The 27224-nt window shown below is 55.8% G+C and overlaps 2 protein-coding genes across 3 annotated transcripts; both read right to left on the reverse strand.

Annotated features, from left to right (window-relative positions):
- Nucleotides 1-1474: 1474 nt before the first annotated feature.
- SLC27A5 (solute carrier family 27 member 5) lies at nt 1475-8939 on the reverse strand. 2 transcript variants are annotated; one of them, XM_079908831.1, is made up of 10 exons: nt 8236-8939; nt 7635-7844; nt 7076-7234; nt 5072-5196; nt 3970-4164; nt 3796-3886; nt 2574-2772; nt 2202-2299; nt 1921-2051; nt 1475-1837 (listed from the first exon to the last, which is right to left on the reverse strand). In XM_079908831.1, exons 1-10 carry the CDS (start codon nt 8921-8923, stop codon nt 1661-1663), a joined length of 2073 nt encoding a protein of 690 aa, XP_079764957.1. In that variant the 5' UTR covers nt 8924-8939; the 3' UTR covers nt 1475-1660. The 2 variants fall into 2 exon arrangements, with proteins under 2 accessions (XP_079764957.1, XP_079764956.1); XM_079908830.1 differs by having other exon boundaries at nt 1921-2299.
- Nucleotides 8940-10806: 1867 nt separating this feature from the next.
- On the reverse strand, nt 10807-15530 carry ZBTB45 (zinc finger and BTB domain containing 45). Its single transcript, XM_079908850.1, has 3 exons — nt 15049-15530; nt 11707-12994; nt 10807-11082 (listed from the first exon to the last, which is right to left on the reverse strand). The coding sequence occupies exons 2-3, from the start codon at nt 12992-12994 to the stop codon at nt 10826-10828; spliced, it is 1545 nt and encodes a 514-aa protein (XP_079764976.1). The 5' UTR covers nt 15049-15530; the 3' UTR covers nt 10807-10825.
- Nucleotides 15531-27224: the final 11694 nt, after the last annotated feature.

The raw sequence follows: 27224 nt of genomic DNA on the forward strand, positions 1-27224 counted from the left end.
ACACGTCCCCCCGCGCCACTCTCCAGGCATCCCAGCACATGTTCTTCTGTTGACTGGGTGGGTCTCTTTGGCTCACATCCCAGACGCTAGCCTCTTCTGTCAAGAGGAAATGCAGTGACACGGCCTCACCAGTCAGGGCCCCTTGACCTGGGTGCAGGAACGCAGTGTTCCTCATCGGGGGTGATGGCCACAACTTCACCCCACTCGCAGCATGGTACATGCAAGAGAAGCGGGCGTATCGGCTCATGCTGGTACAGGCGGTGGGCAGCTTTTCCTTCTCCAGGGAAGCCTGGAGAACCTGTAGAGCAGTGCCCAGCAGATCTTAAGGGACAGTGACCAGTCATGGCAGGAGCACTTGGTCGCAGTGGGGTGCCCAGTGGCAGCCTCTACTGCTTCATCCATACACTCCAAGCTCTCTTCCAAGCTGGTTTCTGGTCCCGGAGGGTACAAGGGCCTTAAGGGCAGGACACTGCGCCTCAACCCGGACCATCCCAGTCTCTGCTGCTATGTGCCAGCTATCAAACGATACTGGACCTACTGTGTGCTCCAGGAGGAAGTAGGCCTGGGCCAAAGCAGGGGTGGCCAGCCGGGGCCTCTGCTGCTATGTTCACACAGCCCCAGCTCCCTTCCTAGCCAGGGTCTCTCATGGAGGGAACAGGCGTGTGAACAAACCTGATGACCTCGTGTGTGCAGGGAGGCGGGCTGGACCACAGTGGGCCCAGATTGAGTCCAGCTGTGTGCACCGGTGCCAAGAAGGGGCTGTGGTTCTGTGGGGGACAGACGGGGCTCCCTTGGCCCCAAGGGCAGAGAAACAGTCAATGACAACAGGAATTGCCACATCCCGGAAGATAACCACAGGGGTGGCCCGCAGGGCCTGGTCTGCTTGCTCAGGCCGCACACAGCGCCCGGCCGCCGCCACTGACTGGAAGATCCTCATAGCAAACCCACCTTAAAGTGCCCAGGGGCCCGTGGGACCATGATACTGCCTCGGGGACGTCACCCAGCAACAAGTGCTCCTGCTAACATCCCCCTGCCCACTGCTCCCACAATGGACCCTAAGACACTGTGTACTCTGTTCTCCAGAAGCCTCTGCCTCTGCTTCCCCCAGAGGGACTTGCCACAGGGCCTTTGCACATGCACTCTGCCAGACACACTCCTCCCCCAGTCACACCCTTCTTGCCTCAGTCCAACGCCCTCTGGCCTTTGTCAGACTGCCCATCATGGCACTTCTCCCCACATCCTCCAGACCACGCCCACATCCACTGGCCTAGCCAAGCCTCAGCTGCATCAGAGGCCACAAATGACCCACAGATAGAATTGTCTCTCCACCTGGGGTGGCTGTGGGGCTGCGGGCTCCTCCCACACCCCTGGCCTTGACCACTCCTCAAGTGGGAGGGGGGGACCCTGAGGTAAGTGAGGGCACCGGCCCCTGCACTCCTTGCTTGTTTCCCCATCCACACAGACATCTGTGTACACATCCAAGTTTATTCTCGCTCTGCTGCGGGGCCAGGGTCATCCCACACTGTGCAGCTGGGGATAAGGAGAGGCTGGGATTCCTGACGACGCCGTGCAGGTCTGGGGTGTGGGTGACAATACAAGAGGGGGTGGTGATCAGCGTTGGGCCTAGTGCCTTCGGACGTCCTATGGGCTGACCCGATGGTTAGAGTCTCCAGGCTCCCTCACATACTGCCCGGTATATGTCTGGAGTCAGGGGCCGGAAGGCTCGGGTCTGGTTGTCCAGCAGGTACAGGGGGTCAGCAACAATGCCCACGTTGAAGCCCTCGCGCACCAACCGCGACTTCACCAGTTTGAACGTGCTTGTGATCTCCAAGGCGTCCTGCAAGGGCAGGGACTGTAACCCCGACTGTGACTGTCCCGCCGAGACCTCCCACCCACCTACTCCAGCCACGGTGAGCTCACCTGAATACGAATGAAATGAGGGGCAGCGTAGGCGGGGAGCCAAGTGCGCACGTGCTGGTACAGCCTCTGCCCATCAAACGCCTGGCCGGGGGCCAGCTGCACGGCAGCCATGCCCACCTTGCCCTCACATCCTGTGGAGCACATGCATCCTCGGCGGACCCACCTCACAGTGCCCGCGACTGGCTCTCTCCCCTGGGTCCCAGCAGCCCCCCACCTGTAACAAAGCTCCGGCACCACCCACAAAGCAGTTGGGGCGTTAGAATGAGGTGAACCCTCCGCACCTGGCACAGGCACACCGTAGACGTTCACCTCCTGCAGGAAGTCCACGAGTGACAGCACGCCCTCCACTTCCCGCGTGGACACGTTCTCACCCTTCCACCTGCGGGGTTGGAGGGGGTGCTGAGACCAGGGCCCAGGAAGGAAAGGAGGCCCCGCCCCTGACCAAGCCCCGCCTCCTGGCGACTAGGCCCCATCCCCTCTGGAATTCAGAAGCCCCGCCCCTGGAAAGGAGAGGCCCCCGCCTCCTTCCACAAGCCCTGCCCCCTCCGGCATCTACAAGTCTCGCCCCTGGAAAGGAGAGGCTCCGCCTCCTGCCCACGAAGCTCCGCCCCCTCCAGAATCCAGAAGCCCCGCCCTGAGAAACCCCGCGGGACCGGAAGGTGTCCCCGAGGCGGTCGCGGAAGTAGAGGAAGCCTTCGTCGTCCAGGGCCAGCACGTCCCCGGTGTTGTAGTAAAGGTCGTTCGGGCGCCGCACGTTCTTCACCAACTTCCTTTCTGTGTGCTCCCGGGGCCCACGGTAGCCCAGGAAAGGTTGGTGACGCAGCACCTGGGTCAGCAGGAGCCCTGCCTCCCCTGGGGGGTAGGAGTGGGAGTCCAGCATTAGCCGTGGACGAGGACATCAGGAGCCCACCAGGCCGCGGCCGGGACTCTGCCAGAGAAGAGACAGAGAGAGACCCAGAAACAGATCCAGAGACAGAAAATAAGAGGCAGAAGGAGAGGGAAGGTGGCGTCAGGGAGTCCATTAGAAATAGGGGGACCACCGCCGCGGAAAGGAGCCCGGAGGAGTCTCTGCAGGGAGTGTCGGGAAGGGAGAAGCTAGGGGGACGGATGAGTCTTCAGATGCTGCGAAGTCGAGCTTGCGGAAGGACAGTTAAGGCTCGTACTGTGTGGCCCCACAGGGGCAGAAATAGAATCAGAGGGTGGAAATTGCAGGGAGGCAGCTGGGGTCAATATAAAGAAGATCCTTCCAATCACCAGTTATCTGTCAGTGTGATGGGCTGTTCCAGGGGGTAGTCAGCAACTTTGCACGTGTGCACATAGGGGCTGGGTTCATTCACTCAACAAACTGACCGCTGGCCGTGGGCCAGACAATATGCTGGGGGTAGATATTCAATAATTGTATGTATAGCACAATACCTGCCACATAGTAAATGTTATCTAAGTGTTTAAAAAAAAAGAAAGAAAAGAAAAGAAATAGGGAAAGGCTAACAAGGATGGACGAGGGAGAGAGGCAAATGGTGGTGGGAAGAGAGAGATTCCGCCAGGACCTTGCAACGCCCCCGGAGAGAAGATCCTAGGAGAAGGTTCAGGACAAGAGACTGATGCCTGGGAGGATGTGACTTCCACAGAAAGCTCAAGAGAACAACTCAAATGGACAAGAGGTTGAGGCAGAAGAGCTGGGCAGAGCTGACAAGCTGAGAGGGAGAGGGCCCCGGACCGCTGTCAGACAGGCCTGGGACTTGGGGTCCAGGTGAGGACTGCAGACACCACCACTGGACATCAACCTCAAGGCTTTGGGTGGCTTGTTCCAGCCACGGAGGAGACCTAGGGCCTCCACCCTCCCCACACCCAGGGAAGGTCCCCCAGCCCCCATACCTGGCCTCGCAGGGATGCAGAGGCCCCAGTTGTCCCTCACAGGCTCCTCTGTCTCCATGTTGTACTGTACAAGCTCGAAGGGGGACAGCATCTGAGTGGAGGGTGGGGAGGTGTCAGCAGAGGTCCTGTGGGCTCAGCCTCAATCAGGGCCACTGTCACGCCCAACACACTCACTCGAAGGAAGCAGCTTGTCTTGCCCTGGGCCCCACAGCGCCCTGGATAGTTGACAAAGCCAACGTTGCCTTCCGTGGAGCCATAGACTTCCCAGATCCGAATGGGGCCAAAGCGCTGCTGGAAGGTCTCCCACACTTCTGCCCGGAGTCCACTGCCAATCGCCAGGCGGACTTTATGTGTTCGGTCCTCTGGCCGCTGCAGGGACATCCCAAGAAGAGTGAGGAGGTGCCCTCGGGTGTGCCCAGGAACCCTTACCCGGGAGGGCTATCTTGGGTCCTGACCTGAGCAGCTACCTGGGAGGTGATGGGGGGTCTTTACCTAGGTGATCTACCTGAGTTCTTACTTGAGCAGTTACCTGGAGTCTGTACCTGGAGAGTTACTTGCAGGGGTTACCTGCAGAGGTTACCTGGGAACCTTACCTGGAGAGATATCTAGGGGCGATGGGAGGCCTCATCTGGGGTCTTACCTAGGGGAAGCATCTGGGGTCTTATATAGGGGTAGTTACCTGAAGCTTTTACCTGGGGGGGCGGGGTTAACTGGAGGCCTTACCAGGAGGGGTTGCTTGGGGGCCTTTACCTGAAGGTAACCTGGGGAGTGACTTGAAGCTTTATCTTGGGGAGTTATCTGGGAGCCTTACTTGGGGGTAGTTACCAGGAACCTTTCCCTGAGGGGTGACCTAGAGACTGTATTTGGAAGGATACCTGGAGATCTTGCTCAGAGACAGTTACCCAGGGTCCATACATCATCGATACACAGCATGAGGCCAGCTCGCATCTAGTGAGTTTATCCTGAGCCACGCCCTGTTGTAGGCACTTTACGTGTTTAATTCTCACAATACCCCCTTGAGGTATTATTCCTGATTTCCCAAAGAGGACACTGAGGCTGAGAGACGTGAAGTCACCTGCCCAAGATAGCACTGCTGTTCATCAGAGCAGCCATGATTGGAAACCTTGTGTGGGACTCGCTGTCCGTGCCTCTTGTCTGGGGTGTTTTATTGATACCTGAGGGACCTTGCTTGAGTCCTGGCCTGAATCTACCTGAGATCTTTACCTGGGGTGATTCCTGGGGTGTTCACCTTGGAGCCCTAATCTTAGCACCTCACCTGGGGAGTGTTGCACAGGTACCGCAGGACCTCGCCCACATACTGGATCACAGTCACGCCGTGCTGCCGACAGTCGTCCCAGAAGCAGGAGGCAGAGAACTTGGGAGCCAGGACACAGGTCACTCCTTGGAGGGAGGAGAGGAAAGGGTTTCAGGTCATGCTTCCAAACCACTGTGAGAAGCTGCTTTGATCACCTGGCTGTGGCCCCTGAAACCCAAGATGACATCAGGCTCATCTCTGTGTTGCTGGCCCAGCCAAAACTATTCCCATGAGAAGAGCACAGCCTAGCCTGAGTTTGAATCCCGTCTCCAGTATGTGTGGAAAGCTCGGTGCCTGGTACAAAGTGAGCACTGCCGAATAAGGGCTGTGAGTAGGAATCACTCTTGATTGTGATAACTGTCTTAGGAATGTCTAGCTCGGCAAATGGATAGATGGATGAATGGGTAGGTGGATGGAAAGGTGGGTGGAAGGGTGGATGGGTGATGGGTGGGTGGGTTGGTGGATGGATATATGGATGTTCTGAAGGATGGACACGTGGGTTAATACATCTTAGGGGCCACTACATGCAGTCCAGGAAATTGCTCCCTCCTTTTCTGATCCCCTCCTCTGCAGCTGGCTCTGTGGATGGCACTCTCCTTACCTCAACCCTAATCCTCAACAAAACCCCGAAAGCTAAATATCATCCCTGCACCCAAAGGGACGATGGCTCGTGTGCTTGGTGAGGTAGCAAGCATGTGTCTTCTTCGAGGCTGTATCTTGACAGAGGTGAAATAGAATGCCCTCTCTGTGAAAATGGATGCTGGGTCCTTGAAACCGATAGCTTTGTTAGCAACCCCTAGTGAAATGCCTGGATTCTGGAAAGGTTTTCAAGAGCTGCTAAAGCCAGGGGGGAGGTTGATAAGGATTTTTCCAGTGAAAGCTTCCCAATTCTTCTTAGCCTAAGGTAGGATCCCAGTTTTGAGCAGCCTCCGACGTGACAAATTAGGAGGCACTTTGCACCCCACCAAGGTTCTTGACAAGAATAATTGGACTGAATCTGAAAACATCTCTAGAGGGAACATCTAGTCTACCAGGAAGTGTGGGAGGGAGAGGAGCAGAGACCAAGCAAGCAAGTACAATGAGAACAGTTTATCTGCAAAAAGGCAGTAAGACAATTGGGGAAATTTTTAACATGAAGTGCACATCAGATAATATCAAAGAGTTACTGTTAATTTTTTCAGGAGTGATGATCACTCTGGTTACAGTTTTTTAAGGCCTTACCCGTTAGAGATACATACTGCAATATTTACCAACAAAAAGATAGTGTCTAGGATTTGCTCCAAAATAATACAGAAAGAAGGAAGGGAGTACATATGAAATAACATTGGCAACATGTTAACAATTGTGGAGGCTGGGTGAGGATATGGGAAGCATCATCAAACTGACTGCTCTGCTTTAGTGTATCTTTGAAATTGTCCATGATTTTAAATTTTTTTAAATAAAATATGAGTAAAAAGCCAAGTGGGAATAAGGGGGGGAGGCGATAAACGAAACACAGAAGAGCAGAATGCTGATGGTGGCTGAAGCTGGGTGGTGAGTACTTGACGATACATGTAGAGAATTTTAGAAATTTTTATGTTTCAAAATTTTCCATGTGAAAATTTCAGGGAAAAAACTACAACAACAACAACAAAAAACAGACCAGCGCAGTCTGTTGACAGAATTCATGGTCCGGTGTCTAGGGAGACGACAACCGGATGGAATGTTTGGTGAGTGTTCCCTCACTGGCTCCGCCTGTGACGATGATAGATGTGAGTGACCAACACTCACATCAGCTCTTTCACCTCCCGACTACAGCACAGCCATTAAGGACTGTCTGGGTGTCCAGCCCTCTGTCCAGGTAGCCCTGGGGCTCACTGTCCCTTGTCGAAGGCAAGAACCTGGGGTGCTGGGTAACCTATGGGGCCTTGACATCAAGTCTGGCAGTCCTGTGGATTGGGGGGTGGTCCTCAGCGAAGGGCTTACCAAGCTCCAGGCAGCTAAGGACCCCAAGGACCAGCCCCATCGTGTGGTACAGAGGCAAGACCGTGTAGACCACGTCATCAGCTGTGACCCCACACAGGGTCAGCATCCCGCTTATCTGCAGCGCCCGCTCGTACGTGAGGATGGCTGGCTTCGGGAGCCCTGGGGGAAGAAGCAATGGGAAGAGTGGGGTGGTGCACGGACAGCACTAGAGGGACCCGCACGCAGGAGTGGGTCTCCAGGATCAGGTCTGCACAGTCAGGGGTTTGAGGCTCTCGAAAGGTGGTCAAGTATGGGACCTGTGGGCGGGTTTAGGGAGGACACGTTGGACTGGAGTTCAGAGGCTGAATTCCAAAGTTCAGGGTTTCAGTGGCTCTTTACTGGGCAGAGGCAGGATTCTGGCACTGACCATTCAAATAACACTGGGGGTCAGAGTTCGGCCAGGTGTCAAAATCAAAGGGCAGGGTGGGTTTCAGAGGTCAAGTTTGAGGCACAGGTCAGGCTTGGAGTCATGTCAGCAGAAGGGTTCAGAGGTTGGCCTAGGACTGCTGGGCGCCCTCACCGGTGGTCCCCGAGGTGTAGATGAACAGGGCTGGGCTTCTCAGCTTGATCTCAGCTCGAAGGTCAGCGGGCACGGGGTCTGAGGGTGCAGCATCAAGGGCAGCCCCCAGAGCCCTCACCCCCGGCGTGGGGGAGGAGTGGCTGAGGTAGAAGCAGCGGATGTTCTCTGCCTGCAGCTTGGGAAGGACCTCCTCCAGGTTCTCGCGGAGGCCTGTGGGAATGGGTCAGAGGAGGAATTTAGAGGAGGCCCACCTTTGAGGTGGGGGGGGACCCGAGATGTGGGAGAGGAGCCCACTGCCAGCCTTGGAGGAAGCAGCCAGCAGAGAAGAGCATCTGCCTTATCTGTAAAGAACCCCGTAATTGTATTGGGGGGGCAAAAAAAGTTGAAATAGCCATGTTGAAGAAAACACAAAGCAAAGCCCTGGTGCCCTCAGAATTACTTCCCAGCAACTAAGTTTTGGCCCTAATTGCCTGGGGGTGGGTGAGGGGCGCGGAGCTCTTGCCCAGCCCCCACCAGGACCCTCTGAACAGCAATCCTCCACGTCTGTCTCCTGCCCCTGTCCCCACCACATCCGACCTCCACTGGTCTCTGAGGTCCTCACCTGGGTCCACCACCAGCACCCGAGCCCCAGAGCTCAGCACCGAGTGCACCAGGGGCGCCCCCCGGCCGTGTGGATTAATCCAGGCCACCGGACAGCCCAGCTTGGCCAGCCCGAGCCACAGGCCCAGGGCAGGAATGGTCTGCGAGGGCAGCACGAGGAGGGCGGTGGGCTCCTGAGCGCGCGGTCCCGTGGCGTCGCCCAGCTCGGCCTTCATGACCCACGCCGCCCGGCAGGCCCTGGCGTCCAGCTCCCCGAAGGTGACCGAGCGGCTCCCCGGCCCCGTCCACACCAAGATCGCTCTCCCTGGCTGCGCTCGCACCCGCCGCTCGAAGGAATCTACAAAGGTGTCAGGTGGCTGCCGGCTCAAGCGCGCCCGGATGTTCAGGCCCAGGCGAAGAACCTTGAAGATGTAGGCCAGGTCTGCAGGCAGCCAGCGCAGCCCTGGGGGCGGGTGCGTGGGCAGCAGAGCCAGCGTGAGGGCCGCGGCCGCCAGGCTCAGCCAGTGGGGCATCCAGGGCCCGAGCCAGGGCCACGCCAGCACAGCCAGGACCAGCAGCCCACAGCAGGCAGAGTCTCCCAGGAGCCAGCGCAGAGCCAGGGCCACTGCTGCAGGCCACGAGGACTGCCCCAGGCCTCGCAGCAGCAACAGCAGCAACAGCAAGAAGGCCAGTCGTCCCCAGATGCCCATCGTACCTGCTCCTGCCTCAGCGACACATCCAGGAATGCCCACCTCTTGCCCGGGCTGACAACCCGTCAGCCCCACCCCCTGGCGGTGACCCAGAGGCTGCTGGCCATGGCGGTGGTTCCAGGACTCTGCCTCCAGCCCTTCTTAACCCCAACTGTTTGTTTCACTCTGCCTGGTCTTCCGAGTGGCTCTGTCCCCCACGCTGTGCCCCAGGCACTTGGGAAATTGGCAGAAATCCCTCTGTCAGGAAACTGAACTTCCAGCCATGCCAAATGCAAATTCAGCAGGATAGCAGGGCAGCTCTGGTTGTAAGCACTGCCTTCCCATCTGCAAACCTCACCAGGAAGTTCTCCTGTGGCAACTACTTAATCTGAATCTTTCGGGAGATGGGGCCTGGCTGGAATGAGCCCCCAGCCTCCTGCCAGGTACACAGCAGGTGCTCAGTAGGCCCTTGAACACCTGCAGTGCCCGAATTCAAACCCAGCTCTGACCCCCAACCCATGTGGTCCACTCTCTCTGCCTTACCCTTGTCATCAGTGGGGACCATGCTCAGGGTTCAGGAGGCTGAACTCTGCCTGGAATGTGGGTCTGGCAGTGTATGCACGGTTGGACCAGGAAAGCCTTAGCCCCCCTCCTCTGGGAGGCAGTCACAGCGGGTAGCGCAGAGAAACGTTGCCATTGGCCTAGGATCACAGCAAGCTGGGCTACTGGAGCGCCCTACAGGCCACACCCCCCTCACCGGCTCCAGATACTTTGGACCGGGGTGCCCAGGCCACGTGCCGACAGTGTGATGGGGCACGCGGACAGTAGCCTCGAACTGACACTGGTTGGCCATCTTCCGCAGCCCAGTGGGCAGCCCAAGGGTCCCGGCTGCCGCTTTCTGCCCTGCCCCCACCCCAGCCCTGCCTGGCACTTCCGGCCTTGCCGGCCAGGACAGCTATCCTGGGGCTCGGACCCCCTAGTGGCAGCCTGGCCCCAAAGACCCCCTGGACCCCCAAAAGTGCGGTGCTCAACCGGAGGAGAAGTCTGAAGGCTAGAGATGCTGTCTGGAAGATATGGGGGGAGGGGCCTCGAAATCTTTATCTTGGGCGGCAGCAGCTGGGATTGTGGCTGCGAATTTCCCACACGTGGCCTCCCTCTCCGAGACCCGCCTGTACCCCTCCCCACAGGACCGAGGGCTCTGGGAGAGTCAAGCGCCAGTCATACGTGCACCCCACTCCCACCCAGAGAACAGAGACACGAGATGGCAAAGTGGATCATCCGCTCGCAGCCCAAAGGAGCCCAGGGAGCAGCAGGGATGCTGCCAGGGACAGGGGCACTGAGGCCCAACACCCACAGTCGGTCTGTAAGGAAGAGGAACACACGGGTCCGGGAGCACATGCTTCCAGCTTTCGGCCCCACGGCCCACAGTCCTTTATTACAGAGCAGGGGTCCCAAGACCAGGCCTCAGTCCATGATGGGCCCACCTGAGACGCCCCAGGCGCCAGATGAGGGAGGATTAGCTCGGGTCGGGGAGCTGGGGACATTTCCCGGCTTGACACAGGGGCAGGGGAGCAGACCCCACCCCACTCATGGGAGGGGAGGGGCGTGAACCAGAGTCGGAGCCATGAATCCTGGGCCCTGCACCATGGTTGAGCCCTAGTTCAGGTTGGAGATGATCCAGTTCTCAGAGGTGGTCGGGTCCCTGACCATCCCCAGCCAGCCCCCACCCGGAGGGCCGAGTACGTAGGAGGAGAGGAATAAGGCGGGCTGGGCTGGAGAGAAGGGTGGGAGCAGGAGAAGGGCCTGATCTCAGGAGAAAGCGTGGGCTGGTGGCGGGAACGTGGTCAAGTGGCCGCGGCAGGCGTGACAGCGGGTGGGGCTTGACCGATCCCTCGGTGGGCGTGGCCAGGCCCCATGCCCGGATCAGGGCGCAGGGTGCGCGGCCAGGTGGCGCTCCAGCAGCGCGCGGTGCGAGAAGACCTTGCCGCAGGCGGGGCACGGCGCGCGCTCCGGCCGGTGGGTGCGCATGTGCACGTTGAGCGAGCTCTTCTGCGTGAAGCGCTTGGCGCAGACGGCGCACTGGAAGGCGCGCACGCCCGTGTGCGTGACCATGTGCTTGAGCAGGTAGTCGCGCAGCGAGAAGGATCGCCAGCACACGGCGCACTGGTGGGGCTTCTCCCCTGCGGGCGACAGGGCGGGCAGCAGACTCAGGTCAGGTGGGGAAGGGCCCCGGGGCGCCTTTGCCGGCAGGGACTCCCCTCCCCAACCGGACCAGCCATCCATCCGGAATCCCCCCGCCCGGCAGCGACGCCCCTCTCCCCGACCCTTAGGGTCATACCGGGATGTCACTGCCTGTCTGTGACCCACAACTCCAACAGGTAGCCTCCCAGCGGGGACCCCCGCAGGTCTGGGACATCGTTGCCCACCGAGGCTGACCACTCAGGTCTACCCCCACCTCCAGGGACCTTCCCGCCCCCAAACCGCACCGTGCCTGGCACAGGGCCGCGGGCTACCCCTCCCCCATCCCTGCCACGCTCACAGAGCGTTCTGGACTGTCTGGTCGCTGGCCACCATTCTGGGGACAGTCTAGCAAGGCCCAGCACCCTTACACTGGGAAAGACCCCGGCATACCTACCCCCTCCCTTCTGGCTGCTATCATGTTCCAGGGGTGACAGAGTAGGCTGCCCCCCTCCCCCTGAATCAGACAGGGGGAGACAGGCTGTGTTTGACCCCTAGGGTCATCAAGTACTAACAAAAAGCCCATCTCCAACGATCAAGGGGCTCAGAGACCCAGCCCGGCTCACCCGAGTGGATGAACATGTGCTTGGTGTAGTTCTTCCGGGAGCTGAACGTCTTGTGGCAGTGACTGCACTCATAGGCGGGCGGCTCGGCACCCGGGGCGCGCGCAGGGGTGGTCGACGGGGCTGCGCTGGGAGCGGCCGGTGGGGCCGGGGCCTCCCCTAGAGGCGCGCTGGGAGCTGCGTCCGGCTGGAGCGCTGGGTAGAAGGCGGGTGGGGGCGCAGGGGCCGGCCCCGAGGGCGCGGGAGGGGGTTGCGCTGGCGGCCCGGGAGCGCCCAGATGAAAGGGGAAAAGCGCGACGGGCGGCCCGGGGGTCTTCACGCCAGGTGGGCGGGGTCCGGATAGGACACAGTCGGGCGGGGCAGGGGTCTCGGCGGGACAGCCTTCGGGGGCGGTTTGATCTCCGTCTTGCCAAGCGGAGACGTAGCTGTCGGGGAACACGTCCTCGGCAGCCGAAGTCCCCCGGAGGAAGTCCCGCCCGGCGCCGCCGTAATCGGAGAGGCCGGCGGGCGCAGGCGGCTCCTCGCGCGCGCCGTCCGCGGCCGCGGGTAGGAAGCCGGCGGCGCAGTCGGGGAAAGAAGGGGGCGCCTGGCCCTCACCCGGGCCGCCGCCTTCGCCATCCTCGCCGTCGGTCTCCTCATCGGTCTCGTCGTCGTCGTCGTCGTCCGCGCCGTCGTCTGGCGCAGCGGTCAGGGCAGGGTCGGCATCCGATCCCTCCGCCTTGGCAGGCGCGGGGGGCGCGGGCAGCTGCAGGCGCGCGGGCTGGCGCTGCTTGCGTGTGTGCGCGGCACCGGGGTGGCCCGGGGGGCGCGCGGCCAGCAAGTGGCGCAGGCGGTGGCGCAGCTGCGCGGGCGCGAGCGGCGGGGGCACGGGCGTGGGCAGGGGCGCGGGCGCGGGGGGGCCCGGGGCAGGGGCGCGGGCGCGGGCTATGATTTGCGTGCATTCGTCTATGACCGTCTGGATGCGCAGCACCGACGCGGCCGTGAGCACCTGCAGCGCTTCACCCTGCGCCACCACGAGCGAGCCGCTGTAGAGGAACTCGACGAGCTGGCGCACCGTCTGCGCGGGCACCACAGGCGGCACGCGGATCTCAGAGTGGCCGAGCAGCAATTTGTCCTGGAAGAAGGGCGAGCCGGCGGCCAACACGCAGCGGTGTGCACGCAGTGAAGCCTCGCGGATGCGCACAGTCACGTCACAGAAGTGCCCACCCAGCCGCTGCCCGTTGAGGGTCTCAAGCAGGGATCGGGAGAAGTTCTGCAGGTGAATGTGGTGCACCGCCTCCGCTGCCGCCATCTGCACCGGACCAGCGGGTGTGGGCAAGAGGAAGTCAGCCAGGGACCCCCCTCTGCCCCAGCGTTCCCATCCCTTCAGCGGGACAGGGCCCAAGGGTGAACCACACCCCCAGGCTTCAGGAACCCCAACCTTCTCCAATGCCCCTGGCCCCTCGAAGTCCTGGTTCCCAACACAGCAGGACTCCCTGCCCCCGCCCCAGGACTTCTGCAGCCCCCTCTACCTCTGAAGCCCCCAGCACACCGCTGTGAGAGGGCTGGGGATACCAAAGGTTTGCTGCCCTCCGGTCTTGCTTACTGCCAGCGTGGGGAGCTCCAGGGCTCGCTTCCCCTATTTTGCCCCACCCACCCTTCCCGGAACTCTGGTATCCATAGCCTTCCCCACATCCTCCTCTGACAGGACACCCTGTGGAGGAGAGGGCGGGGACCCCTATCTAGAACAGGCTTCCACGTCTCACCCACTCCCCACCCTGCTGGCTGCGACTCCCACCATGAGTGGCTTCTTTTTGATCTCCCTTGATACAGCCCCCAACCTTGGAACATCCAAGGCCCTGTGCAGACCGAGGTCTGCTGCCTCAGAACCTGGCTACTTTAACTAGTGTATATGGAAGTCTTCGCAGGGGTGAGGCTGGCATGAACTGCCTCCGGGGCTAAGCGATTCGGGGTGTGCATAGTCACACAGAGTTGAGCCTAGATTGGGCATTAGCCTAGCAGGTGCCCTGCGGGAGGAAAATACATGGTCTCTGGCCCGCTCCAGCACAGCTAGCGGGAGACGCCTCCTGCAGCCTCATGCTTCCTGGAATCTTGATTGGGCCTGTGGGGCGCAGGGTGTGGGTGAGGCATAGAGAGGGGGCTTGTGGACTGTGCAGGGGTGTGTGATTGGTTGGGTGCAGGTGGAGCGGCAGAGGCCTCAAGATCAGCATGGCTGAGCAATATGGACACTTCTCGTTAAACTGTGGCCTCGAAATCCCAGCACTGCCCAGCCTCAGGCACTGGAAAGGGAAAGGGGTACCACCCCCCTGGGAACAATGGGAATCTGAGAAGCTCAGCTACTTCACCAACAAACAGGCAACATGCTTGCTTGGCCTCAGTTTCCCCTCTATCTTAGATACCTGGCTCACCCCACACCCAGGCCACACACACCTCCAGTCTAGGGGAGAAGCATCAGTCAGGACAAAAGACACACCCTGAGACCCACCCACTCTGCACCAGCCTGGCTCAGGTGAGGCCTCTCTTAACTCCTCGGGGTCTACTTCGGTCTCAGACTCACCCCCTCGGGCGCCTTAAGCCCAAACAGCCTTTCCTTTGCTGGGGCCATTCACGATCCATATCTGACCCCTCAGACCACTCTGCACACCTCCACTGCCCCAGTAACCTCCTCGCGTCCCCCCACCTCCCGGTCTATTCCCGACGCGACAGCCAGAGGGAGCCTGTTCAGACCTAACAGTTCGGGACCCTCCTTAGCTCAGAGCTCTCCAGGCAATTCCTCAAACGGGCCAACTCCGCACGTACCGTTACCTCTGCCACAAGCACCCTTCACCGTCTTTTTTCACCCAGCACCTAAAGGATTTCAAATCCGTGCCCGGGCAACGGGGGCAGAAACCTGCGCCTCAATCCGTAGGGACTGAACCCTTCCTCTTCCGATCCACCCCCGCCGTGCTCCCCAGCAGGCTCCAACTATAGTGCAGGTGCAGCAGAGCCTCTGGGAGCCTCGGAACAAAGGCCCACCTTGAGACGCTGCACCCAGGCGTCCTCGCCACCATGCTTTTGCCCACGCCATGCACTTTGCTCCGAGCACCCTCTCCCGTTCTCTGCGCCATTGCCCGCGCCTCACCCTGAGTCCAGCAGCCCCTTCTCTGATCTGCCCCGGCTGCGCCCGCCCCAGCCCTAGCCGACTAGGTTTCCCGCCTCCGCGCTCTTGCCCGCGAAGTGCCCCCGTCCTGCAGCGCCCCCTCACGTCTGCGGCGCGCGCTCCAAGCCTAGCGCGGGCGCCCCTCCTCTGGCACGCCCCGGCCTCCCCGCCGGCCCTGCGGCAGGGGGATGCCCGCCTGACCCCACCTCCGGCTCCTCCTCAGGCACCAGGCCGGGCGGTGGCCGCCTCCAGCTCACCACTTTCAAGGCCGCACTTCCGGGCCGCAACGCCGGCGGAACCAAAGTCCGCCGCTGCAGCGGCGCGGCGAACTACTAGGTCAGAGCAAGTTTCCGGTGTCTCCATGGAGACTAGTCGCCGCTGCAAGGTCGCACTTCCGACCAAAGTCACAGGGGCTGGGACAACCAGGCAGTGTCGCCCTAGAGACGGGGCGGGGGCGGAACCTGTGCCGTCAATCTGTGGGCCGCACCCACTCGCCTGTGCTGCGGGGCGGAAGAAGGTGAGAGGGAAAGAGGGTGGGAGGGCGGTCGGCTCCGAAGACCCCGGCGGGTCCCGGCAGGTTTAAAGCCCACTGCACCCCAGCCTTCCACCCATATGGATGGAGCAGCAGAAGGGCTTGCCCCTGGTGCGGGACTCCAGCCCGAGTGGGGCCTGGGGGCCGCAAGTGGGATGTGGGAGCGGACGCCAACTCGGGCCGGCCCTGAGCCTGGATCCCAGGTAGAAGATGGAGGCAGCCAGACTCGATGCCCCTACACCAGGCCCACCTGCCCCAGGGCGAGTAGTGTTCACTTAGTGCCCGCTGCATGCCACACTCTGGGCCGAAGCTGAGAAAAGAAGGGGAGTGGGGTGTGTGTGTGTGTGTGTGTGTGTGTGTGAGAGCTGGGTCCTACGTCTGCCAGATGGGTGGTGAACAGCCAGACTTCAAAGCCCAGAAGACACTTTAGGGGACAGAATCTGTGGGAAGAGCTGTCTGGGCAGAGGAACAGCCGTGATCCGCAAGGGCCTTGAGGTGGGGCTGGTTGTCCAGGACATCCGTGAACCAGGCCCACTAGATGGTGAGGCTGCAGTGGTGGGCTGGCTGGGCCTTGTGCCCTACTCATGGGGGCTGAAGGAAGGCGGGGAGTCGGGGGGGAGCGGTGCCTAGGCCTCAGTGGACCCCATGCTTTCTGCAACAGGTGTGGAGTCCAGAGTGGAGGGGCTGACTTCTCTGCTGCCAGTATGAGGACAAGGTCAGCATGCCAGCCTCCTGCCTCAGGCAGCTGCTGAGCGAGCAGCTGTGTTGTAGACATGTTCCAGGCAGGGAAGGGAGGGGATGTGCCAGGTGGGAAGCATTCCATGGCCCATGCCCCGAGGAACATTAAATCCCAGTCCCGTGGCCTCATTGTCCTCATTGTCGCTGTTCAGAATCTAAGTCCTTCACGATGGCCTGCCCGGCTCACTGGGTCTTCTTCCATCGAACCTCCTCTACCCAGTTCCTATCACTGTTCATTCCTCTCTGGCTTCACAGGCCCCTTGCTGTGCCCACCTCGACCTGTGAGGCTAGGGGTTCATCTGTGTCCTTTACCTTGACAGACAACTATTGCCACTACGACCCAAACGGGAGGACAGTGGACCTAGTGGGGCAGCACACATAAGAGGTCCCGAAGGCAGCAGTGGCGGCTCAGACCTCAGCCGGGGAGGCCAGGTGCGGGCAGAGTCAGGGTAGGAAGGAGAGGACACGGGCGGCTTCAGAAACGTTCTCAGCAGATGAGGGTGCGATGGAGGACCTGGCCCTGAAGGAGTGTGAGAGACAAGAGGAAACACCCAAGCCCCGACCCCCCTCAGGCTGCAAGGGAGATGGGAGCAGTGGCCTCCAGCGATACAAGCCTTCAGAAAATGTCTTTTTTTTTTTTTTTTTGCGGTACGCGGGCCTCTCACTGTCGCGGCCTCTCCCGTCGCGGAGCACAGGCTCCGGATGCGCAGGCTCAGCGGCCACAGCTCACGGGCCCAGCCGCTCCGTGGCACGCGGGACCCTCCCAGACCGGGGCACGAAACCGCACCCCCTGCATCGGCAGGCGGACTCCCAACCACTGCACCACCAGGGAGGCCCAGAAAATGTCTATTTTGCTTTTCTCTCCAAAGACCTTGGCCTGTGATTGTGGGAGCATCTCGAAGAATAAATAGTGTGGCTGAGGACGCAGGTTTAAGATGCCAGGGGTGGGCCCATGTGGCCTGCCAATATGGCAAGCTCCCGACCAAGTCTGAGAGTCTTGGAGGCGGTGGGGATGAGAAGGCCACACTGAAGGGAAGAAGCCGAGAGCTCAGGGCAATCACAGACACATGAAAGGAGCAGAGGAAATTGAGCTCCCACATGACTGGGCCTCCTGAGCAGGGAGGCAGGCCCCCACCCCCAGCCACCCAACACACACACACAGAGTTTTCGTTTTATTTATTTGCTTATTTTTTGGCCGCACTGCACGGCTTGAGGGATCCCAGTTCCCCGACCTGGAATCAAACACGTGCCCCACCCCCCGCAACTGAGAGCATGGAATCCTCACCACAGGACAGCCAGGGAAGCCCCTACAGTTTATGTCAGCAGTCAGGAGGCTCAGCCCCTCCTCCCAGCTCAACCAGGGTCCCCAGCCTCTCTCCAACCTCCTGCCGTGCCAGCCACTGTCCACGGGGGAAGCCCAGTGTTCAGATCTCCAAGCCCAGCCCTATCCTACTGGGTCTGGACTGTGCCAGGTGTGGGATGCAGGGCCCAAGACTCAGGCACACACCTCAGTCTGCCAGGAGCTTCCCTCGGCCAGCCCGGGGTTAGACACCAAGGACATCCCCAGGAAACAGGGTGGAGACCGAGGGAGGTCCCTGGCAAGGCAGGTACCAGCAGTGGAGGGTTTAGCCCTCCAGACGTGCTGAGAGGAAATGGAGAGCCCTTTGAGCTGGGGGAGGGGCAGTGGCAGGATCCCTAATACACCAGAAAGGCCCTAGAAGGAAAGAAACATCCAGATAGACATCAAGGACTGTCACTGAGGGGGTAGAGGTGGGGGGGGGGATAATTGCTACTTCAATTTGCTTTTATATTTGAAAGACAACGAACCTCCTACTAGCCCTGTGGCCTGAGGAAACTGTGGGGAGGAGGAGACCTAAACTGAAATAACAATCTTAACTGCACAACTACTGATGTCGCTTCTCCAGGGTCCCTGCACCTAGGTCAAGTACCGGGCCCTTGGATTAATTTTCAAAAGTTAAAAAACCCAAATATGTGGAACCTAGAAAAGTGGTACAGATGAACCGGTTTGCAGGGCAGAAATAGAGACACAGATGTAGAGAACAAACGTATGGACACCAAGGGGGGAAAGTGGCGGGGGGGGTGGGGTGGTGGGATGAACTGGGAGATTGGGATTGACATATATACACTAATATGTATAAAATAGATAACTAATAAGAACCTGTTGTCTAAAAAATAAATAAAATAAAATTCAGAAATTCAAAAACAAAACAAAACCAAAAAAACCCCCCAAGAAACAGAAAACAGTAGAGCACACACCGGAGCACTCACACTCTCAAATTAGCAAATATTCTTGTTTTGTCCTTTTTTTTCCTCCTGTTTTTAGTACACTAAAAATATTTTTTTCAAGTAAAAACCTTTTTTTTTTTTTAAGTAAAGCTTGTAGGTGAAGGGGAAAGCCCCTGGAGGTGGCACACCTAGGCAATTCTGTCCTTATGGCCTCTTGTTCCATCCGGGTTTAATGCATCCCCTGAGGCCAGATTAAAATGTTTGTTTTAATCAATGTTCTAATCCCTTCCCCTCCCATCCATCATTGCTCCTCGGTGCCCTGGGCCTGGGAGTTCCTGGCACCCTGGCACAGGGGCCCAGTACAGCCTTTCCTACTTCTTTTTTTTTTTTTCTTAAACTACTTTTTAAAAAAAATTACTTATTTTTGGCTGTGTTGGGTCTTCGTTGCTGTGCGCGGGCTTTTCTCTAGTTGCCTCGAGAAGGGGCTGCTCTTCGTTGCAGTCTGCGGGCTTCTCATTGCGGTGGCTTCTCTTTGTTGTGCACAGGCTCTAGGTGCGCGGGCTTCAGTAGCTGTGGCACACAGGCTCAGTAGTTGTGGCTCGCAGGCTCAGTAGTTGTGGCGCATGGGCTTAGTTGCTCCGTGGCATGTGGGATCTTCCCGGAGCAGGGCTCAAACCCGTGTCCCCTGCATTGGCAGGCGGATTCTTATCCACTGCGCCACCAGGGAAGTCCACCTTTCCTACTTCTGAACACCAAACTCTCTGATAGAATTCTCCCATCTCAAGTGCACATATGATCCAGTCATTTTTAGTAAATTTACCATTTTCTGTAACACTTAGCATCCTCCTGTTTTAGAACATTTCTGTCATTCCCAATGAAATCCTCTGCCCATCTACTGCGAGTCTCTGTTCCCACCCTGTCTCAGGCAGCTGCAAATCTAATGTCTCTATAGATTTGCCTGTGCTGGACATTTCATAGCAATGAAACGGCACAATATGAGGTCTCCATCACTTTGCCTCAGGCTGGTGTGCCAGCCACCCAGATGTGAATTTCGTCTGGTTGGATTGTTCCTTGTTTTCCATTCAGGAGCTGTGTGCCCTTGGCTTCAGGTCTGAAAAGCACTTCCCTGCCGAGGTGGGTGACTAATGCAGAAACCTCCCAGGCCTGCTCTTCCAGGCTGTGTTCCTGCTGGGTCCATGGTGGCTGAGGCCCACCCCGACCTGGTTCCCTCCACTCTGCCCTCTTTGTGTTTAAGACACTGATTAACTCTTCTGGTTTTTCTTTTTTCTTTTAATTTATATATTTTGGCTGCACCAGGTCTTAGTTGCAGCATGCGGACTTCTTAGTTGTGGCATGCGTGCAGGATCTAGTGCCTCGACCAGGGATCAAACCCCAGCCCCCTGCAGTGGGAGCGTGGAGTCCTACCCACTGGATGACCTGGGAAGTCCTAACTCTTTTTATTTTATTTTATTTTTCTTGAAGTATAGTTGATTTACAATGTTGTGTTAATTTCTGCTGTTCAGCACAGTGATTCAGTTATACATACATATATATATATATATATGTATATACAATTGTTTTTCATATTCTTTTCCATTACCGTTTACCACAGGACATTGAATATAGTTCCCTGTGCTATACAGTAGGACCTTGTTTCTTATCCATCCAATATATACTAGTGTGCATCTGCTAATCCCAAACTCCCAATCCATTCCTCCCCCACCCCCCCTTCCCCTTGGCAACTGCAAGTCTGTTCTCTATGTCTGTGAGTCTGTTTCTGTTCCGTAGATAGGTTCATTTGTGTCATATTTTAGATTCCACATATAAGTGAAATCATACGGTACTTGTCTTTCTCTGTCTGGCTTAGTTCAATTAGTATGATAATCTCTAGGTCCATACATGTTGCTGCAAATGACATTATTTCATTATTTTTTAGGACTGAGTATTATTCCATTGTATATATGTACCACATGTTTTTAATTTTATTTTTACTTTAGTTTTTTTAAATTTTATTTATTTATTTATTTTGACTGTGCTGGGTCTTAGTTGCGTCACGTGGACTTCTTAGTTGTGGCATGCATGTGGGATCTAGTTCCCTGACCAGGGATCGAACCTGGTACCGCTGCATTGGGAGAGTAGAGTCTTGCCCACCGGACCGCCAGGGAAGTCCCTGTACCACATCTTCTTTATCCATTCATCTGTTGATGGACATTTAGGTTGTTTCCATGTCTTGGCTATTGTAAATAGTGCTGCTGTGAACACTGGGATGCATGTATCTTTTTTTTTCTTTTTTTGGCCGTGCTGTGAGGCATGTGGGATCTTAGTTCCCCGACCAGGGATTGAACCTGTGTCCCCTGCATTGGAAAGCGGAGTCTTAACCACTGGACTGCCAGGGAAGTCCCTGCGTGTATCTTTTTGAATTATAGGTTTTCTTTTGGTTTTTTTTTTTTGGCTGCGTTGGGTCTTCGTTGCTGTGGACGGGCTTTCTCTAGTTGTGGCTGGGGCTACTCTTCGTTACAGTGCGCAGGCTTCTCATTGCAGCGGCTCCTCTTGTTGCGGAGCATGGGCTCTAGGCACGCGGGCTCAGTAGTTGTGACGCATGGGCTTAGTTGCTCCATGGCATGTGGGATCTTCCCGGACCAGGGATCGAACCCGTGTCCCCGGCATCGGCAGGCGGATTCTTATCCACTGCGCCACCAGGGAAGCCCTGAATTATAGTTTTATCCAGATATATGCCCAGGAGTGAGATTGCTGGATCATATGGCAACTCTATTTTTAGTTTTTTAAGGAACCCCCATACTGTTTTCCATAGTGACTGTATCAATTTACATTCTCACCAACAGTGTAGGAGCATTCACTTTTCTCCACACCTCTCCAGCATTTATTATTTGTAGCCATTTTAATGATGGCCACTCTGACGAGTGTGAGGTGGTACCTCACTGTAGTTTTCATTTGCAGTTCTCTAATCATTAGCGATGTTGAGCATCTTTTCATGTGGCTGTTGGCCATCCTTATGTCTTCTTTGGTTAATTCTTTTAACCTCCGGATTCATCTTTTAAAAACAAGGAGGTTGCCTAGTTGCCTGTCTTTGGAAGCTTCCTTGACTCCTTAGCATGTCTAATCCACATCCCCACGTCACCAACTGTCCACAAACAGGCCCTGATGGCTGGTTTGTCCCTGCCCAGGACCCATTCAGGATGGCTCAAGTCCTTTGCTCCCTATTGATCTGGAAGCCTCACCTCTGCTTTTAAAATTAAGGTGATTCACGTAACACAAAAATTAACCATTTTAAAGTGAACAATTCAATGGATTTTATTTTTTGTTTGTTTGTATTTTTTTTTTTTTTTTTTTTTTGGCTGTGCCACGTGGCCTGCAAACTTCCCCAACCAGGGATCAATCCTGTGCCCCCTGCATTGGAAGCATGGAGTCCTAACCGCTGGACCGCCAGGGAAGTCCTCTGTGGATTTTAGTATAGTTGCAAGTGGTGTAACTACCACCTCCATTTAGTTCCAAAACATTTTCCTCACTCCAGGAGCTCCTCATTTTCCCCTCCCTCCAGCCCCTGGCAATGAATAATCTCTATGTCTCTATGAATTTGCATATTCTGGATAGTTCATAAAAATAGAATCATACGATATGTGGTCCTCTGTGTCTGAGTTTTTCACTTCGCATCACGTTTTCAAGGTTCAGGTATGTTGCAGCACATACCAGTACTTCGTTCTTTTTTTATGGCTAAGACTCCATTGTATGGAAATACCGCATTTATTTTTGCATTCATCAATTGGTGGACATTTGGGTTGTGTCCACCTTTGGCTATTGTGAATAGTGCTGCTGTGAACAGTCCTGTACCAGGATTTGTTTGAACACCTTTTTCAATTCCTTTGGATACATACCTAGGAATTCATTGCTAGATCAAAAAGTTAACTCTATGTTTAGCCATTTGAGGAACTGCCAAACTTTTTTCCAGGATGGCTGCACTATTTACGTTCCCACCAGCAATGTAGGAGGGTTCCAATTTCTCCACATCCCTGCCGACACTTGTTTTTTTCATTTTTTTTTTGAAGCCATCCTACGTGGGTGTGAATCAGTACTTCACTGTGGTTTGGTTTGCATTTCCCTAATGACTAATGATGCGAATGTCTTTTCATGTGCTTATTGTCCGGGCCATTTGTATATCTTCTTTGGACCTGCCCTCCTTTTTCAACAGTTGTATTGAAGTGGAATTTATATGCCATAACGTACACCCACAGCAGGTACCCTTCAAAGACTTGTAGTAGATTAGTATTCATATCGTGCAGCCATCGCCACTATTCAGTTTTAGAGCGCTTCCCTCTACCTTAACACTTCCTTTGTGTGGTCTGTGTCCATCTCTGCTCCAGCCCCAGCAGCAACTGCTCCAACGTCTGGCTAGAGACACAGCCCCTCAGTGAGGACTGGGCGGGCACAGTGGACCCTGGCTTCTAGCAGGACACGCCCCATCCAGATGGCCTCTCTCCCTCCCCCCAACATCCCCTTTAGCGCCCACGGATGGAAAATTAGATCTAAAGACTCGCTGGGCTTTGGGCCAAATATTGTTGGCTAGAACCCCTCACAGGGGGTGTTAGATGGGCACCATTGCATCCCATGCAGGACCTCGGTGCTGCTGACCCTAACAAGAGGGCAGTAACAGCCTGACTCTGCTCACTCGTGTGTCCCCACCCCCAGATGTCCACATTGACACCTCACCCTCCATTCACCTCATAGCATGTACACCAGATAATCCTAGCCTGCTCAGGAATCTCATTACCGCTTGGGAAGTGATGTTTTCCAAACTCTAGCATTTAATTATCTCATCAAGGACTGGGGCCATGTGTTCCCTGAAATACAGGTTCCTTTGGGGAGGCAGAATCGGTGCTGAATTCTCAGAGTGAGGAGCTGCCTTAAAAGCAGCACCATGGGGACTTCCCTGGTGGTACAGTGGTTAAGAATCTGCCTGCTAAGGCAGGGGACATGGGTGCAAGCCCTGGTCCGGGAGGATCCCACATGCTGCGGAGCAACTAAGCCCGTGCGCCACAACTGCTAGGCCCGCGTGCCACCACTACTGAAGTCCGCACGCCTAGAGCCCGCGCTCTGCAACAAGAGAAGCCACCGCAATGAGAAGCCTGCACACCGCAACAAAGAGCAGCCCCCGCCCGCGGCAACTAGGGAAAGCCCGTGTGCAGCAGCAAAGACCCAACACAGCCAAAAATAAATAAATATACTAAAAAAGAGGGAAAAAAAGCAGTACCATTTGGTGACAGATGGGCTTATTTTTCGACTCTTCCTTTTGAGAACCCTTAACTCATGGATAGGGTGGATTCATTGTGTGTCAGTCAATGACAGTCATTGTTTTTCTGATGCTTGAGTCGTATCATCACGTATGGCTTCTGTGTCCTTTTAACAGGTTTCTTTCGTGCTCCTGGGGCTCACCTGGGGCTTTCCCTGGAATGCTTTCTCCCAGGAGCCCTGGTTCCTAACTGCAGGGAAAGGGCTGAAACTCTGGGCTCTGGTTGTGTCCTGTCCTTTCCCTCCCTGCCCTCCCTGGGGGCCAGAGATTCCCCAGAACTGGGTTGAACTCATGCAGGCTGTGCGGCCCTGGATGACACCTTCTACTCTCTGGGGACCAGTTTTCCCATCCGTGAAATGTGGGCTGCAACAGGCAGAAAGGTGGCTCCAAAGAGATACACAACCTAATCCTCAGAACCCGGAAGTGTTACCTTATCAGGAAAGAGAATCTTGGCAATTGTGATTAAGGATCTGGAAACGGGGAAATCATGCTGTGTTATTTGGGTGGGCTCTAAACGTAAATTCACATGCATCCTTGCAAGAGCCGCAGAGGGAAATTTGTCAACTGTCTTAGTTGGGCTTGGCTGCCATAACAAAATACTATAGACTAGGTGACTCAAAGGACAGAAATTTACTTCTCACAATTCTGGAGGCTGGGAAGTCCAAGATCAAAGTGCCGGCAAGGTATGTTTCATTCTGAAGCCCCTTCTCTTGGCTTGGAGAAGCCTGCTGTATTGCTGTACGCTCACGTGACCTCTTCTTTGTGACCACAGCAAACTCTCTGGTGTCTCCCCCTCTTTTTAAAAAAATTTATTTATTTTTGGCTGCACCATGCGGCTTGCAGGATCTCAGTCCCTCCGACCAGGAGTTGAACCCTGGCCACGGCAGTGGAAGCCCGGAATCCTAACCACTAGGACACCAGGGAACTCCCTGGTGCCTCTTCTTAATAGGACACTAATCCCATTATCAGAGCTCCTCTCTCATGACATCATCTAACCCTAATTACTTCCCAAAGTATAAATTACTTTATAATGTGACCAAATACTATCACATTATATTTTTTAATACTTTATAAATTACTTATAATGTGACCAAATACTATCACATTATATTTTGGGGTGGACACACTTCTGTCCATAGAAGGACAAACAGAGGAAAAGTCAGTATGAAGTTGGAACAGAGAGTGATTTGAAGATGTGGACCTTGAAGACTGATGTGATGCAGCCACAAGCCTAGGTACCCCTGGAGCCACCAGAAACTGGAAGAGGTGAGGAAGGATTCACCCCTAGAGGCTTCAGAGGAAGTGTGGCCCTAACATTTAGATTTCATAATTTTGGCCTCCAGAACTGTGAATTAAATTTTTTTAAATATAAATTTATTTATTTATTTATTTTTGGCTACATTGGGTCTTTGTTGCTGCGCACGGGCTTTCTCTAGTTGCAGCAAGCAGGGGCTACTCTTTGTCGTGGTGTGAGGGCATCTCATTGTGGTGGCTTCTCTTTGTTGAGGAGCACAGGCTCTAGGTGCGCGGGCTTTAGTAGTTGCGACCCGCGGGCTCAGTAGTTGTGGCTCACGCACTTAGTTGCTCCATGGCATGTGGGGTCTTCCCGGACCTGGGTTCGAACCCGTGTCCCCTGTGTTGGCACACGGATTCTCAACCACTGCGCCACCAGCAAAGTCCCTAAAGTTTTGTTTTAAGGTACCAAGTTTGTGGTAATGTGTTACAGTGGCCACAGGAAACTAATGGAGGAACCATAGTTGTTTAATTTAATTAATTAATTTTATTTATTTATTTTTGACCACGCCAGGCGTCTTGCGGGATCAACCAGGGATCAAACCCGTGCCCCCTGCAGTGGAAGTGCAGAGTCCTAACCACTGGACCACCAGGGAACTCCTGAACCATAGTTACGTTAAAGCGTGATTTTAGGGGATCTAGTGCCTTCTCTGCCTGGCCGGCATGGACGCTTATCTTCTGCTTTCCAGCTCCTACCATCCATTCCCTACCTAGAACACTTAAAATGGGCGTCCGATCCTGCCATATTCTAAACCCTTCTGTTAGCTCCTTACAGTGAAATAAAAGCCCAGCCAAAAGCCATGAACTGGGAGTTCCCTGGTGGTCCAGTGGTTGGGACTCGGCACTTGCACTGCTGTGGCCCAGGTTCAGTCTCTGGTTGACCCTGCAAGCCGCCTGGCGACGAAAAACAAAAAAAGCCACCTATGGTGCTGCCGCAGCCCTACTGAGCTTGCAGCACAGGCAGGACAGAGACCCAAGCGCCGCCAAGAGGAGAACATGTAAACCAACTGTAGGATATTTGGGGGCACAGAGGGAATCAAGGCCGCACACAGCCACGTGAATGTGAAGTGAATGTGAACGCGGGGAAGAAGGCGTGCGGACACATGGTGTGGACATGCAAACTGTGTGTGCTTCCGTATGTATACCAGGAAAGCCTGTCCGGGGTGGGAGAAGTCAGGATGGTGGCAACTGCCAGGGGCGTGGAAGGCTTCTGAGAGCCAGAGACATTCTGTGTTTTGCTATCAGAGCTGGTTACCAAGGGTGCTCACTGTACGTACACTGTGTAGGCTTTTCTCTATATATCATAAGCCGCCATCAAAAGGTTTAAAAGTCCATAGAGACAGACAGCAGAGTAGTCACTGCTGGGGGCCGGTGGAAGCGGGAATGGGGGGTAAGTGCTGATGGATACTGGGTTTCCTTTTGGGGTGATGAAAACGTTCTGGAATTAGATGAACTGGTGGTTGCCCAACATTGTGAATGTATGAAATAACACTGAACTTACACTTCAAAACAGCTAAATTGATGGATTTGATATTATGTGAGTTTTAACACAATTTAAAAAGAAAGCTTAAAAAGTAATAGAACTCAAACCTTATCTTGTAGCCTACAAAACTGGCCGGGTAGAGACAGTCATTATCTTCATGCATTTGTTTGTCCTTTTTACTCACTGACTGAGTGCCCACTGTGGAGCAGGCCCCAAGCAAGACATGGCAGACGCAGCAGTGACGTAAACGGTTTGGAGCTCACTTCCTTGTGATTCTCACTAGTTGAAATGTGAAGGAAGAGAAGGAGCCAGCCAGAAGGGGAGGTGGGAAGAACATTCTGGCTAGAAGGAACAGCAAGTGCAAAGGCTGTGAGGTGGGAACAACAGGTCAGCCTGTATGGCTGGAGCCAAGCGGTGAGGTCAGAGGTCAGAAGGGACAGACTCACCAAAATCTGATTTTTATGTGTGTGCGAAAATACACATAAAATTGCCACTTCAGGGGCTTCCCTGGTGGCGCAGTGGTTAAGAATCCTCCTGCCAATGCAGGGGACACGGGTTCGAGCCCTGGCCCAGGAAGATCCCACATGCCTCGGAGCAACTAAGCCCGTGCGCCACAACTCCTGACCCTGCGCTCTAGAACCAGCGAGCCACAACTACTGAGCCTGAGAGCCACAACTACTGAAGCCCGCGTGCCACAACTACTGAAGCCCACGCGCCTAGAGCTCGTGCTCCGCAATAAGAGAAGCCACCGCAATGAGAAACCCGCTCGCCGCAACTAGAGAAA

The sequence above is a fragment of the Stenella coeruleoalba genome, assembly GCF_951394435.1.
Source record: "Stenella coeruleoalba genome assembly, chromosome: 20".
In the NCBI taxonomy this organism is placed as follows: domain Eukaryota; kingdom Metazoa; phylum Chordata; class Mammalia; order Artiodactyla; family Delphinidae; genus Stenella; species Stenella coeruleoalba.